This window comes from Oncorhynchus nerka, linkage group LG11 (assembly GCF_034236695.1).
Source record: "Oncorhynchus nerka isolate Pitt River linkage group LG11, Oner_Uvic_2.0, whole genome shotgun sequence".
In the NCBI taxonomy this organism is placed as follows: Eukaryota; Metazoa; Chordata; class Actinopteri; order Salmoniformes; family Salmonidae; genus Oncorhynchus; species Oncorhynchus nerka.
Window position 1 is genome coordinate 60,956,460 of NC_088406.1, and position 17,381 is coordinate 60,973,840.

General features: G+C 42.7%; 1 protein-coding gene across 1 annotated transcript in view; it reads left to right on the forward strand.

Annotated features, from left to right (window-relative positions):
* LOC115137264 (alpha-1D adrenergic receptor-like) overlaps window positions 1-13,872 on the forward strand; it is a 29,266-nt gene extending 15,394 nt beyond the window's left edge. The window contains exon 2 of the mRNA XM_029673472.2: window positions 11,951-13,872. Coding sequence (XP_029529332.1) covers window positions 11,951-12,561 — 611 coding nt within the window. The 3' untranslated portion in view covers window positions 12,562-13,872. The remainder of the gene's footprint in view (window positions 1-11,950) is intronic.
* The last annotated feature ends 3,509 nt before the right edge of the window (window positions 13,873-17,381 follow it).

The following is a 17,381-nucleotide window of genomic DNA, read 5'->3' on the forward strand; positions in this document are numbered from 1 at the left end:
TCATGGCCCACATCAACACCATTATCCCAGTAACCCTAGACCCACTCCAATTTGCATACCGCCCCAACAGATCCACAGATGAATCAATCTATTGCACTCCACACTGCCCTTTTCCACCTGGACAAAAGGAACACCTATGTGAGAATTCTCTGCATTGACTACAGCTCAGCGTTCAACACCATAGCTAAGGACCCTGGGACTAAACATCTCCCCCTGGCACATGGTGTATGAACTGATATGCAAAACGACGCCGGATTCAACAATTTAAACTCAATTTAAATTGTTGTACAAAATTCTTGCAACCAATAGAATGTTATTTATATGGGGATACAACCTTTCCAGCTCTACAGATCATTTGTTTTAGTACTGTCCATACGTAGCTTGTTTTTGGTCACAGGTCCAGGAATGGCTGAAGAATTGCAACATTTACCTGGAGCTAACCCTGCAGATAGCACTACTGGGCTTTCTGAAAAGTCATAGTCAATCGATCAATAATATAGGAATAATTTTAACAAAATAAAATATTTTCAATTTACATTCTCTAGAGAAATGAGGATAGAAAGGTTCAGGACGTTTGCGAAACATCACAGCACAGTTGAAAAATATATGTCAAATAGAAATCCAATATGGATGGTGTTAAGAGATAGATGGTAGGGGTTGAATGGAGCTGAAGGTTGGAACAACTAATAACAACAAGGTAACTAATATAAAACATACTGTGCTCGTAAAACGTATATAGGTGAAGAACTTTTTTGAAAGAGCACAGTTTGAAAGATATGGCAAACAGAAATCAAACTGGATGGACATCAGAAATAGAATGGGAGAGGTTGAGGGTAGAGGAAGGAAAACAAACAAAGTAGAACTATTGTAAAATGGACTTTATCCATAAAATGTATATAGTATGTATAAGCTGGAAATGCATGTCTAAGCATTGTTGTTCACTGGGGTTGGAGGGTAATAAAGGAAATATATATATTTTTAAGATATGTACATATATGTATGTACTGTATATGTATTTATATGTATGAATGTATGTGTAAATGTATTTATTTATATATGTATGTATGTATGTATGTATGTATGTATGTATGTATGTGTATATGTATGTGTATATGTATGTGTATGTGTATTTATGTATATTTGCAAAAAAATATATTGGGGATTGGAAGTGATGCAGACAATTACATTGATGGAAGCTACAATCTATCTGCAATATTAAAGCTGATCAACCCCTAAAAAACAACAATCTTGTATTGAAAGTATCTAAGTATCATATGGCTCAGCCAGACCTGTAGGTGACTCACCCCTAGTGAGTGGTGCCTGTCAAAGCTTGCACAACACTCACACAACACTGCACAGTCCTTTGTAGCCCTCTCCACTCAAGGTTTCAATTACAAAGCATGGATTCATAGAACAATGACCTTTACTTTGAGTGTCGTCTTCAATGAAGTAATCCTCTCCCCCAACACTACACCACAGTTGATTGACAGGCAGCTCATTTGCATATTAGAAATGGCTGACATGCAGAGTAGTATCCGGTAACACTTATCTTAAAGCCTGCTGTTATAATGCTTTATAACTTTTTATACGCATGTACTGTATGAGCCATTATAAGTCTTACAATGCATTATAACTGTATCATAACACATTATATCTGCTGGCTCTAAGTGTTACAGAGATTCTCCTGGAAGTAGGAATATTACCACTAAGACGTCATCAGCTCCTCATAACCTGCATTTTTCAAAGCATTCAACTTGTCGCTTTAATTGATGTATACAGTGCCTTCAGAAAGTATTCACACCCTTGACTTTTTCTGCATTTTACTGTGTTACTGCCTGAATTTAAAATGGATTCAACTGCGGTTACTTTTGTCACTGGCCGACACATTTTACCCCATAATGTCCAGGTGGAATTATATTTTTAGAAATGTCTTGAGTCAGTAAGTATACAACCTCTTTGCTGTGGCAAGCTTAAATAAATTCAGTTGTAAACATTTGCTTAACAAGTTAGATAAATTGCATGGACTCACTCTGTGTGCAATAACAGTGTTGAACATGATTTTTTGAATGACTACCTCATCTCTGTACCCCGACACATACAATTATCTGTAAGGTCCATCAGTTGAGCAGTGAATTTCATATACAGATTCAACCACAAAGACCAGGGAGGTTATCCAATGCCTAGCAAAGGAAGGTGCCTATTCGTAGATGGGTAAAAAAAACTAAAAAAGCAGACTTTGAATACATCCCTTTGAGCATAGTGAAGTTATTAAATACACTTTGGATGGTGTATCAATACACCCAGTCACTACAAAGATACAGGGATTCTTCCTAACTCTGTTGGAGGAAGGAAAACCGCTCAGGGATTACAAAATGATTTTAAAACAGTTACAGTTTAATGGCTGTGATAAGAGAAAACGGAGGATAGATCAACAACATTGTAGTTACTCCACTACACTAACTGACAGATTGAAAAGAAGGAAGCCTGTACAGAATAAAAGTATTTCAAAACATGCATCCTGTTTGCAATAAGGCAATAAAGTACATTCAAATTCACCTTTCAGCAGGACAATAACCTAAAACACGATGCCAAATATACACTGGAGTTGCTTCCCAAGACGACTTTGAATGTTCCTGAGTGGCCTAGTTACAGTTTTGACTTAGATGGGCTTGAAAATCTATGTCAAAGCTTGAAAATGGCTGTCTAGCAATGATCAACAACCAACTTGACAGAGCTTGAAAAATCTTTGAAATAATTGACAAATGACGGAGTCATTTATGATTCACCAAACTATATTTTGAAAGAGGAAGCAACTTACTTTAAGCATATGTTTTTATTTAAGTTCCTCCATCTCCACTAACTGAAGTTAATTGAAAGGATTTTTTTATTTTTATGAATAGTGAAAAATTAACAGCTATACAGAAAGACTCACTGATGCCTAATTACAGAGGAGGAACTTCTAGATGAAATTAAAGCCTCCAAGTCCAGGGAAACTCCAGGGCTGGATGGCACACTGTACCAGTTGAGGTAAAATACCAGTCAAAAGTTTGGACATACCTAGAAACCAGATTTTCTACAATCCAGGTGTGCAAAGCTCTGCCAAAGCGGATTCTAATATGTATTGACTCAGGGGTGTGAATACTTATGCAAATGAGATATTTCTGTATTTCATTTTCAATAAATGCGCTTTCACTTTGTCATTATGCAGTATTGTGTGTAGATGGGCAAAAAAATTATAATATTTAATACATTTTGAATTCAGATTGAAAGACAAAATGTGCAATAAGTCAAGGAGTATGACTACTTTCTGAAGGCACTGTAGGGCTGGGACTCTGTGAACTCTTTTAAACGGTTTGAACTTTTCAAAACCGTATCCTCACAAAAGACTAAAACAAAACATCTTATCGACAGAGAAGCTCCACATAAAAGAGACTCCACCATCTCCTAAAAGCAGCTAAAGTACTATAAAGTAGTTAATCATCTCCCGCTGCTGATGTGGTCATGGCAACAGCGGCGATGTGTCAAGGCAACAAGCCAATTCAACCCAGGCACTTCCTAAGCAGCATATGACTTGTGACTACAATCGGAAGTCATCGCTCACAGTTGTCATTTTGCCAATTAGAATCAATACACAACGACTTTTTCCATGATGCGTTGTGTCTGATAGTTCATTTTAATGCTGTGTTGTTGTGTTGAACTAGTTAGCAGTGAAACCCTTTGGGAAGAACAGGACCAAAAGGACATAAAGCTCTCCTTCTGGCAGATGTAAATTGGCGTGACTCATTCTTGAAACACGATTGCTAGCTCCACACCAGATGAAAGCCAATCTCAAACTGGGCAGTTGAGGGCAGACTAGGGGAAGGAGGGTGTAGCGTTGTTTAGATGATACGTACCCCCTGCGGCAAAGTTAATAGTGTGTGCATGCGAATGTGAATAATGCATCTGTGTGTACTGTATACACAACAGACCTGGGCCTGAAATCTTTTCAAATACGTTGAACGTTCTCTTTGAATCTGCCTGGAGTGCCAGATGGGCACACTTTAGGGACTTTTTCATTGGTTCCATTGCACCGGGCAAGCTCAATAACAGCAAGTAATAGATTTGAAAGATTTGAAATAGTCTTCGAACTATTGTATGTTTCCCCAAAACGGCAGAAAAGAGGATGTACTGTATACAACACACTGATAATTGTGTCTTTGTTTCATCATCAGCCTTCTACATAAAGTACACAACACTAACAAGGAGGAAAAACCCAGCACGCCTCAAACAATGAACCACCAGTTACTTTCACTCTGTCTACATCACCCACCTAATGATACCGTGGCTTCCTGTGGGGCCCCTTGTAGGGCCATCTCTAACAACAGTACAGTAGTAGCCTAATGGGCCTCATACACCCAACAACAGTACAGTAGTCTATAATGGTGTCATCAGTCAGATCCTACACAGGGGGTCACAGGGGGTCTTCTGGTTCTTTAAAGGAATATTTATGTTCAGTAATGCCCCAAACATCCTGCTTGGTGGTGGTGGATTCCTCAGAGGAACACTAGCACAGCAATTACCCATTACACACAAGCACATGCAAACACACCAATTACCCATTACACACAAGCACATGCAAACACACCAATTACCCATTGCACACACACACACACACACACACACACACACACACACACACACACACACACACACACACACACACACACACACCCATCTTGTCCAAAGGAGGCCTGATTACCCACAAATTACCGCCATGCTGGCCAAGAGACGGTGCCTGTTGTGACCCTATGTCAGGTTGTTAAAGCTACTCCAGTGGAAGACGATGGGTGATAATAACCTCTCCTCTCCTCCCTCACTGCGCTACCTCCCTTCCTCTCCACTTGCAAGTATCCCTCTCTTTCGTTATTTATAGCTTTGCTACTGATATTGTGCCTGTGAAGCCGGAGCAACTCACGTGTCTGAGGGTGTGTGTGTGTTTTCTTCATGAGGATAGTAAAACAAGTAACATTTGGACAACATTTCACCTGTCCCCACAAGTAAAAAGGCTATTTTAGGCTTAGGGGTTAGATTTAGGACAGCGGAGTCAATCACCACCTTCCGGAGACACCTGAAACCCCACCTCTTTCAGGAATACCTAGGATAGGATAAAGTAATCCTTCTCACCCCCCTTAAAATATTTAGATGCACTATTGTAAAGTGGCTGTTCCACTGGATGTCTTAAGGTGAATGCACCAATTTGTAAGTCGCTCTGGATAAGAGCGTCTGCTAAATGACTTAAATGTAATGTAAATGTAATGTAAATTTAGGGTTATATTTAGGGTTAGGGTCAGGGGTAAAAGTAAGGCGGTATGGTCCGGTACAGCGTCCCAGCAAAATAAATAGTGTGGGTATGCCGTACCGGTAAAACACAATTTAACAACGGCGCCGGAGAGGAAGGCTGACGTCTTACGTATCCCCAACCGATTGTGTTCATTTGTTTGTTTATTTGCGTTGTTTGTAACTTATTTTGTAACTTATTTTGTACATAATGTTGCTGCTACTTATAACCGAAAAGAACTTCTGGACATCAGGACTGCGATAACTCAACATGGATTTGCAGAATCTTTTTTTGCCCTTTAACGAGTCTGACGAGTAGGAAGCAAATTATATACTGCTTTCTGGGGAACAGGCCCAGATCCCCGTGATTTGCGTGAAGAGGAGGTGGAGAAAAAGGGGCCAGAGAGCGGGCAGCCTTCTGAGAATTCATAGGCGATCGAATAAACCCCCACTTCCGTCCATTCTGCTAGCAAACGCACAATCTTTGGAGAATAAAACCGATGACCTACACGGAATATTAAACTACCAACGGGACATTCAGAACTGTAATATGTTATGCTTCAGGGAGTCGTGGCTGAACGACGACAATATCAACATACAGTGGGCTGATTATATGCGGACCGGCAAGATAGAACAGTGGCTTCTGATAAGACAAGGTGTGGCGGATGATGTATTTTTGTAAATAACAGCTGGTGCACGATATCTAAGGAAGTCTCGAGCTATTGCTTGCCTGAGGTAGAGTATCTCATGATAAGCTGTAGATCACACTATCTACCTAGAGATTTTTCATCTGTATTTTTCGTAGCTGTTTTTACATACCACCACAGACTGAGGCTGGCATTTAAGACAGCATTGAATGAGCTGTATTCTGCCATAAGCAAATAAGAAAACGCCCACCCAGAGGCGGCACTCCTAGTAGCCAGGGACTTTAATGCAGGGAAATTGAAATCCGTTTTACCAAATTTCTATCAACATGTTAAATGTGCAACCAGAGGGAAAAAACACTCTGGACCACCTTTACTCCACACACAGAGATGCATACAAAGCTTTTCCTCACCCTCCATTTGGCAAATCTGAATATAATTCTATCCTCCTGATTCCTGCTGTCGTGTCTTTGGCTATGCCAGATTAAGTGATATGACACTGCTTTCATGACACTGCTTTCAAGCAAAAATTTAAGCAGGAAGCACCAGTGACAAGATCAATAAAAAAATTGTCAGATGAAGCAGATGCTAAGCTACAGACTGTTTTGCTAGCACAGACTGGAATGTGTTCCGGGATTCTTCCGATTGCATTGTGGAGTACACCACATCAGTCATTGGCTTCATCAATAAGTGCATTGATGACGTCGTCCCCACAGTGACCACACATACTGTACATATCCCAACCAGAAGCCATGGATTACAGGCAACATGTGCACTGAGCTAAAGGCTAGAGCTGTCACTTTAAAGGAGCGGGACTCTATCCCGGAAGCGTATAAGAAATCCCGCTATGCCCTCGGACAAAACATCAAACAGGCAAAGCTTCCATACAGGACTAAGATCGAAATGTACTACACCGGCTCTGACGCTCGTTGAATGTGGCAGGGCTTGCAAACCATTGCAAACTAGACTACAAAGGAATCACATCTGAGAGCTGCACAGTGACACAAGCCTACCAGACGAGCTAAACTACTTATATGCTCGCTTCGAGGCAAATAACACTGAAACATGCATGAAAGCACCAGCTGTTGCGGAAGACTGTGTGATCACGCTCTTCGCAGCCAATATGAATAAGACCTTTAAACAGGTCAAAATTCACAAGGCCGCAGGACCAGATGGATTACCAGGATGTGTACTGCGAGCATGTGCTGACCAACTGTCAAGTGTCTCCACAGACATGTTCAGCCCCCCCACTGTTTATGAGGCTGGTAATATGTTGCGAGTGGATGAACGTGCGCGCGCGGGTAGCCTAGAAAAGGAGCCATTTGAAGCGATTATTTGACAATCATATGAAACCATGACTGGTTGTGTTTATGCCACAATAAAAGGCAATACATGTTGACTAGGCCCACAGAGATCCTTTTGAATTAATAGGGATTCTATATGAAATTAGATGATTTGGTGTATAAAAAAACATGCAAGAGTGTGCACATATAGACGGTCAACTTTCACCCCTGGTTAGGGTTAGAACTAGAATTTGGATTTAAGGTTAGGGGTTTGGTGTTAAGGTTTAAAGGACATTTTAACCCCCGCAACATCAACATATGTTAAAATGGGGCGTTTCTATGTTTTGTAGTAAAATAAGATCGAGGCAAGTATTTCCAATGACATCGGTTTGTCTTATGTAATTTTAACCAATTATGAGTAGGCATTGCCTACTAATTAATTGCCTACTAATTGGTTGATGATGTCATTGTAAACACTTATCTTCCTCTATATGTTTTAGTACAAAACATAGAAAAGAGCCATTTTCACATATGTTGATGTTGGGGTGGTGCTGGAGATGACGAATATGAAATAAAATATTGTGAAATTTCCCGTTAAGGTTAAGCGTTAGAGTTTGGTTCAGGGTTAGGGGTTAGGGAAAATTGGACTTTGAATGGGATTCAATTGTTTGTTCCCCACAAGGATAGTAAAAACAAACGTGTGTGTGTCCATGTGTGCCACGTCAGCTCCAATCTAAACTAAACTGCCCACAGGTCCCTAGGGAGAGGGCTCAAGCCAGGGCAAGGAGAGATGAGGGAAAGGAGGGCCGGTCAACACCGTGGCGGGGATGAGATGAGATTAGGGATGTGGGGGCTGTACAAAGCATTCCTCTCCACTGAAACATCACTACCAAGAGAGTTTTCATTTATATTCTTCGTAGCTGTCTATTTACCCCCACAAACCGATGCTGGCACCAAGACCGCAGTCAACAAGCTGTATAAGGCCAAAAGTAAACAAGAAAATGCAGTTCCAGAAGCGGCGTTCCTAGTAGCCGGGGACTTAAATCTGTTTTACCTCATTTCTACCAGCATGTTACATGTGCAACCAGAGGGAAAAAATCTAGACCACCTTGACTCCACACACAGAGATGAGTACAAAGCTCCCCCACCATTTGGCAAATCTGACCATAATTCTATCCTCCTGATTCATGCTTAGAAGGAAAAACTAAAGCAGGAAGTACCAGTGACTCGCCCAATACGGAAGTGGTCAGATGACACGGATCCTACAGAACTGTTTTGCTAGCACAGACTGGAATATGTTCCGGGATTTATCCAATGGTGGGATTTATCCGGCTTCATCAATAAGTGCATAGATAACGTCATCCCCACAGTGACAATATGCCAAGCAGAAGCCATGGATTACAGGCAACATCTGCACCGAGCTAAAGGCTAGAACTGCCACTTTCAAGGAGCAGGACACTAATCCAGACGCCTATAAGAGATTTTGCTATGCTCTCTGACAAACCATCAAACAGGCAAAGCATCAATACAGGACTAAGATTTAATCCTACTACACTGGCTCTGATGCATGTCGGATGTGGCAGTTCTTGCAAACTATTATGGATTACAAAGGGAAACCCGGAAGCTGCCCAGTGACACAGGTCGACCAGATGACCTTCTATGCTAGCTTCGAGGCAAGCAACATTGAAGCATGCATGACAGCACCAGCTGTTCCAGACAACTCTGTGATCACACTCTCTGTAGCCATTGTTAGTAAGACCTTTAAAGAGGTCATGGGGCGTGTACTCAGAGCATACCCGGACCAACTGGCAAGTGTCTTCACAGACATTTTCAACCTCTCCCTGACCTAGTCTGTAATACCTACATGTTTCAAGCAGACCACCATAGTCCCTGTGCCCATGAACACTAAGGTAATCTGCCTAAATGACTACCGACCCGTAGCACTCACGTCTGTAGTCATGAACTGCTTTGAGAGGCTGGTCATGCATCATATCAGCACCGTCATCCCAGAAACCCTAGACCCACTCCAATTTGCATAGCGCCCCAACAGATCCACAGATGATGCAATCTCTATTCAACTCCACACTGCCCTTTCCAACCTGGACAAAAGAAACACATATGTGAGAATGCTATTCATTGACTACAGCACGTACGGCCCAGTACATCACTGGGCCAAGCTTCCTGCCATCAAGGACCTCTTTACCAGGCGGTGTCAGAGGAAGGACCCTCAAGTTTGTCAAAGACTCCAGCCACCCAAGTCATAAACGTTTTTCTCTACTACTTCATGGCAAGTGGTACTAGAACGCCAAGTCTAGGTCCAAAAGTCTCCCTAACAGCTTCTACTCCCAAGCCATAAGACTGCTGAACAATTAATCAAATGGCCACCTGGACTATTTGCATTGACCCCCTTTTTTCACTCTGCTGCACTCTCGCTGTTTATTATCTATGCCTAGCCACTGTACAAATGACCTCAATTACATTGACTAACCTGTACCCCCACACATTGACTCGTTACTGGTACCCCCTGTAAACACTGTAACCTCGTTATTGTTATTTTATTGTGTTACTTTATTTTACTTTCTTAAAACTGCATTGTTGGTTAAGGGTTTGTAAGTAGGCATTTCACTGTACGGTCTAAACCTGTTGTATCCGGGCTCATGTGACAAATACGATTTTATTTGATTATTCTCGACTGTGTTGGTGTGTGTGGAAACATGATAATTCCTTAGTGAAGTGGACACCGAGGAACTTGAAGCTCGTGATCCACTCCGCTACAGCCCTGTCGATGTGAATGGGGGCGTCCTCGGCCCGCCGTTTCCCTGTGACTTTGAGGAAGGCGTTTTTGTCCTGGCACCACACTGCCAGGTCACTGACCTCCTCCATATAGACTGTCTCATCACCGCCGGCGATCATGCCAACCACCACTGTGTCGTCAGCAAACTCAATGATGGTGTTGGAGTCGTGCGCGGCCACGCATTTTGTGGGTAAATAGGGAGTAAAGGGGGACTCTGTAGGCACTCCTGAGGGGCCCCCGTTTTTAGGGTCAGCGTGGTGGATGTGTTGTTGCTCACCTTCACCACCTGGGAGCGGCCCGTCAGGAAGTCTAGGATCAAGTTGCAGAGGGAGGTGTTCATTCCCAGTTTCCTGAGCTTAGCGATGAGCTTGGAGGGCAATACGCTGAGCTATAGTCAATGAACAGCTTTCTCATGTAGGTGTTCCTCTTGTCCAGGTTGGAAAGGGCAGTGAGGAGTGCAATAAAGATGGAGTCATCTTTGGATCTGCTGGGGCTGTATGCAAATTGAAGTGGGTCCATGGTGTCTGGGATGATGGTGTTGATGTGGGTCATGGCCAGGCTTTCAAAGAATTTCATGGCTACAGATGTGAGTGCTACAGGCCTTTAGTAATTTAGACAGGTTTCCTTGGCGTTCTTGGGCACATGACTATGTTGGTCTGCTTGAAACATGTAGGCATTACAGACTGGGTCAGAGAGAGGTTGAAAATGTCAGTGAAGACACTTGCCAGCTGGTCAGCACATGCTCTGAGTATACTCCCGGTAATCTGTCTGGCCCCGCGGCCTTGTGAATGTTAACCTGTTTAAAGGTCTTACTCACATTGGCTACAGAGCGAGATAACACTGTCATCCGGAACAGCTGGTGCTCTCAAGTATGGTTCACTGTTGCTTGTCTCTATGCGAGCATAGAAGGAAGTTAGCTCGTCTGGTAGGCTTGCATCACTGAGCAGCTAGCGGCTGGGTTTCCCTTTGTAACCCATGATAGTTTGCAACCCCTGCCACATCTGACAAGAATCAGAACCGGCGAAGTAGGATTCGATCTTAGTTCTGTATTGACATTTTGTCTATTTGATGGCTTGTCAGAGGTTGTAGTGGGATTCCTTATAAGCATACGGATTAGTGTCCTGCTCCTTGAAAGTGGCAGCTCTAGCCTTTAGCTCAGTGTGGATTTTGCCTGTAAGCCATGGCTTCTGCTTGGGATATGTATGTACGTACGGTCACTATGGGGGATGACGTTGTCGATGCACGTCAGTGATTTATGTGGTAAACTGTTTAATCCCGGAACATATTCCACTCTGTGCTAGCTAAACCGTCTTCCAGCTTAGCATCCACTTCATTGTAAGCAGAAATCCTCCATTGCCAAATGGAGGACGATGGAGAGCTTTGTATGCATTTCTGTGTGTGGAATAAAGGTAATCTAGAGCATTTCCCCTCTAGTAGCACAGGTGACATGGTGAGGAAAATTAAATAAAACTGTTTTTCAGATTCCCTGCATTAAAATCACTGGCCCTATACAGCTTGTTGAGTGCAGTCCTAGTGCCAGTATCGGTTTGAGGTAGTAAATAGACAGCTACGAAAAATATAGATGAAAACTCAAATGGTAAATAGTTTGGTCTGCAGCTTATTATGAGGTATTCTAACTCAAGTGAGCAAAACCTAGAGACTTTCTTAACATTAGAGATTGCGCACCAGCTGTTGTTAACAGAGAAACACACACCTCCCACTTAACCTTACCCGAAGAAGCTGTCGTTTGGTCTTGGCGATGCATAGAAAAACCAGCTAGATGTCTCATGTCAGGCCAATTCTTGTCTTACACACAAAAAGTCCAAGTTTATAAATGAAGAGAGATCAAAATGCCTAAGTTATCTTAAACATTATCACAGATCTTAACGCCTTTCTCCCCTGTCCCCTCCCAGGCTCCTTCTTCCCGGCACTGAAGCCATCTGACATGGTCTTTAAGGTCATCTTCTGGCTGGGCTACTTCAACAGCTGCATTAACCCTGTCATCTACCCGTGCTCCAGCAAAGAGTTCCAGCGCGCCTTCACCCGCCTCCTCCGCTGCCAGTGCCACCGCCGCCGCCGGGTCCTGCGGCGCTTCTACAACCAGCGCTGGCGCACGGCCGTCAAGGGACCCCACCACCAGGGCATAGGTGGCAGGGAAATGGATATTATGGGTATCAGCAATGCCAGGGTGACAGACTGCCAACCGGAGTACACCCTCAACCACGAGTCGTGCGGGAGCTCTCACTACTACAAGGGATCTAAAGGACCTTCACTGAGTTTTAGAGGGTGGAGCCTGTTCCCGCCGCTACAAAAGTCATCGTTCCAGCTCAAAGAGAAGATGAACAATCTGTCAAATAAGATTAAGGGAGGTCCGGGCGGGAAGGGAGGCGTCGCGGCCCCCGCCCTGGCGAGGACTGAGATAGACACGGTTTCCATGGGGATTTACAACGATGTCGCCGAGCAGAGCTGCTATCAGATCTATGACCTCACAGAGTGCTACGGCCTGAAGGAGACAGACATCTAGATTCTTGAGGGACAGACAAAGGGAGTGGCTAATGTGGGTGGCTACTGTCATTAAATTGCTTAACCTTCTTCAATGACATTTGCAGTGTCGCTGCAAGTGAAAGCGGTTGATGGTTGCAATTGGGGTATCAACATGGGGAATAACCAATATAATTCCGCCTTAAAACACCTAGCTGGGGTTTGCCGTAGCAAGCCAGAAAGAGGTCAAAGGAAAAGGAACGTGCTCTTTTCCACTTGCACCATGGAATGGAATGCGGAAATTCCACAAAACGTAAGATCGGAACATGGGGTTATCATGGGAACATTTGACCAGCAAACAAACAGGCCTGAAAAGAACATTTGTCTGCAGAGAGTTGTTTGGACATCGATCAAAGGGCCGAGTTCATTTGGTCTGGAAATGGCCCACTTTGATCCAAGCACAAATTGCTCCAAAATATGATATCAAACCTTTAATGATTGTGTCGTGTTTGTTTCGTTTTATTGGATGGAAATTGAAGTGAAGTGGAATGGAACGTTATTTCTTGGAGCTGCGTTAAAAAAGACAAAATGCAGAACAATGAGTGGATATGGAAAAGTCACTTTCTGGACAGGTGGCAAGATGTCAAACTGACTGCTCAATGATAGGCTGGGCTCTTCAGCAGCCGGTCACTGTGCCCTTTGAGCATTCTCACTCTCAACTCCAAGCAGCTCAACCCCTACAACCAGCAGCAACATGGAGACACTATGAACCTCCGTTTGACCATAACCTACAGACAAACACCCCTTTTCTAGGGTATCAGACCATCCAGCTCAACACAATGCAGCTGGGCAGAGGTGTGTGTTGTCTTAACAGAGCAAACGCATATAACAAAGTGAAAGACACTGACTTGAATTGACGAAACCATTGCACAGGACAATTTCGGGATGATATGGGTAAACATAGGGTAACGTATGGGTAATTATAATTGCATCTGATGATTTTGCTAAGTGAATGAGTGAAGTGAACTGTGATGAACTGACGTTAGCAAACCTCTGTGAAATTGCATTATAAAAGTGATAGGTCACGTTCAGACTGAAAACAATGTTTGGACCAGTTGAATAAGTATCGTGGTGTATTTACCTTAACTGCATTCAGAGCCAGAGAGAAGATAGGTCATTTATCTTTTGAATGGACAAGGGTTGACAGAATCAAAGCCTTGAACCCATTGATTATCGTATTTGTCTGTTCTTTGCATTGCCAAGAAGACGCTTTCGTTTTGTTTGTATCTGCTGATGGTTCAATGACGTCTGTCAATGTCAAGCAAAATAAAATGGGAAAAAATACCACTTTAAATTTTTTTTTAATGTCATTTCTGGAGGGTGGCCATGGTCGGTGCAGGCTTTTGTTCTAGCCTAACGATTCAACTGAGGAACTAGCGAAACCTTAACTGACTGTATCAGGTACTTTGTACAGTAGCTAGGTTTGGACAAACTACACAAGACCAGTAGTGGCAAATCTTGGTGGGGCAAAAAAAACAATGTGGGATGCATGCCAGCCAAGCCACTAACAACACAACACATCACAACACTAAACAATACATGAATTGCGCTATAACAGTGACAAAGTGTGCCCACAAACTGTTATGGCCTACATAAAGATGTCCCAACAGCAGTCCCAACACCTTACCACCTCTACACCTGGCTTTCAGCGGCGCCTTGTCTGGCAGCGAAACAGTTCATTCAGCCTCATTTACTGCCTTTAAAAAAAACATAGCTGATATGGCTGACTTGCTTAAACAAATGTGGTTTCTACTGACAATTGAGATGTTCAAACTATGGCATAAGGGGACGACAAGCGGATAAGAGGCAATCTGTGATTTCCATTAAGACATTATTGAGCGAGCGACGACGGACGTAGTCAATATAACTATTTGTTCGGCACCTTTGAAATGTACAGCAACAGAATTCAGAAATATGGGCCTTTCTTACAGTGTACTCCCTGTACACCAGGTAAGAACCGTAGGATAAATCGATGGGAAATATAAACAGACAATGAAAGCTCTAACAATATTCAATGATTACATTTCTCTAAAACAGGTTATGGCTACATGTGTACCACCAAGTCAGAACAGTAGGCAAAATGAAGAGGTGAAAATAGACCAAATTATTGGGGTGAGGCACATTGAACGCCGTTTGTGTCTTTGCGTGTCACAAAAGATACATGTCATAACACTATTTGACACATTAAATAAGCTTTCATTTGACACGTCAAACAACACAATTCTATTATAGAATGTTGTATGTGCTGAATTTGCACGTGCAAGCCAAGCGCCACCACTACTACCAGTAGCACTGTCAAAGCTGTATAAAAAAAAGTTGTCAAACAAGCAAAGACCGGACCAGGAACGATGTGTTTACAATACAGCGTTGGTGAAAATAGACCAAATTATTAGGGTGAGGCACACGGGCTACGAACAGCTTACTACACATCATGCACTTAGTATTACTTTCTTAGCTACAGTATATATATATATATATATATATATATATATATATATATATCTCCGTTGCATATTACATCATTTATGCAGCAGCATACAAGACATTTTTGGACTCACCTTGTGAAGGTGGCGCCAGCGGTCCTTTGTGGGCAAATTTTGTCATCAAAGTCTGGCATTCTCTGGATTAATGGTGGGAACTCGGGAAAAAACCCACACTACTCCATTGAATAGCAGGCTAACGTTAGTGGTTGCTTTGCAATGCTTGCAGTTAGCCTCTGATTCCTTCCAAACGACCCATTGTTGATTTTGCGATTTCCAACTTGTAGGGTCATCTTTATGAACACCTTTTATCTATAATTTCTCTTCATTATTTCTCTTCATATGACAAGGATTAAAAAAGGATTTGCCAGTAGATTGTGGTCTTGATTCATGATGATGACTGCTCACTAAGACATTCAAAGTAAGATGTTGACATGATCAGTACTATCAGAGCTATTGTACATATAACGTGAGTTGACATCATTGTATCTGTGGCCAATGACCTTGAGCCTTATTGTAAGGACACTTGTAATATAACTCTATGGCCGGACCCAAAGGGCTGAAATGTCGGATGTCTACACTTACTAAGGACTTAAACTTGCCGATGACGTACTGTCCCTGTGAGTGACAGAACACTGCGACAATCACGGCGCAGAGCTCCTATTTTCTGCTGACATGCCCCACCACCACAGAAAGCACTGAGCTAGGCTGAAGCCCCTGCATTTTGGAGCTGCCTTACTCCAGAAAACAAAAAGGAGACCATGTGTGTATGCAGCTCTATTAGCTGAATGATATTGGCAAGCCCCCAATTTTTTTTTGCTAAAAATGTGGGGCTCAAAACATGTGGGGCTCTACCCCACCTGTCCTGAATGACGGGTCGCCACTGCACACCAAATATGCATTTGAACTATTATTGTACTGTACCTGTCATTCCCAGCAGGTGTCACTATTGGCAGCTGCTATTTACCATTTACTGCAATGCCCTACCAGCTGCAATCCCTCACAATCACAATTCACTTCAAATTTCCATGATCACATCAAAGATGGCTTCTCTGACACCAATAGAGTAATAGTAGCACTACCAGAGTAGTATAACTACCACAGATGAGGGCAGAAAAGATGTTCCTTGTCTCTATGTGTTATACACTAATACTATACTAAGACACTATACACTATATATTAAGAACACCTTCCTAATATAGAGTTGGTTGTCTAGGTCTTAATTGAAAGGAAAAAACTAAAACCTGCAGACACTAGGACCTCCATGGAATGAGTTTGACAGCCCTGATCTACACTGATCGAAGTAGATTTGATAAGTGACATCAATAAGGGATCATATCTTTCACCTGTATTCACCTGGTCAGTCTCTGTCATGGATAGAGCAGGTGTTCATAATGTTTTGCACCCCCCCCCCCCTCCCTCCCCCCCCATAAATATTAAGACAAAGGAAAGCACTAGACATAAATTATAGATATGTGTCCCAAACAGCACCCTATTCCTTATATAGTGCACAACTTTTGACCAGAACCCAACTGGGCTTATTGGGGGATAGGGTGCCTTAAGTACTGTATGAGTCAGCCGCTGAGTGAGGGGCCCAGCCAAAATCTCTGCCGAGCTGACAATAACAAAATGGCCATACAAGCAATTACTCCAGGCAAAGACTTCAGCTAAGAGGATGTAGAGAGGGAGAAAGAGAGACAGAGAGAGAGAGAGAGAAAGAGAGCGAGAGAGAGTTTCAAGGTTCATTGTCATGTGCACTAGAATAGTGAAATGCCTTTCTTGCTTTCCCAACAATGAAGTAATCGATATCAGTAGTACTATATAAAAAAGTAAAGCAGAACATAAAAGAAGAACATGAGAAAGTAAAGTGAGCATTATAAAGGGTCAGTTCCAGGGTCAGTGCCAGGACCATATATACAATGTGCAGGAATACTGGAGTGGTAGGGCCAGATAAGTAGTGGTAGGGCCAGATGTGACTAGTCATCAGGATATAGTATATGATAAACAGAGTAGCAGCAGCATACAGTATATGATGATTGTATGTGTGTGTATGTATGTATGTATGTATGTATGTGTGTGTGTGTGTGTGTGTGTGTGTGTGTGTGTGTGTGTGTGTGTGTGTGTGTGTGTGTGTGTGTGTGTGTGTGTGTTGAAGTGTGAGTGAGTGAGTGAGTGAGTGAGTGAGTGAGTGAGTGAGTGAGTGAGTGAGTGAGTGAGTGAGTGAGTGAGTGAGTGAGTGAGTGAGTGAGTGAGTGAGTGAGTGAGTGAGTGAGTGAGTGAGTGTGCATAGAGTCAGTGCAAAAATAAAATAGAAGGGTCAATG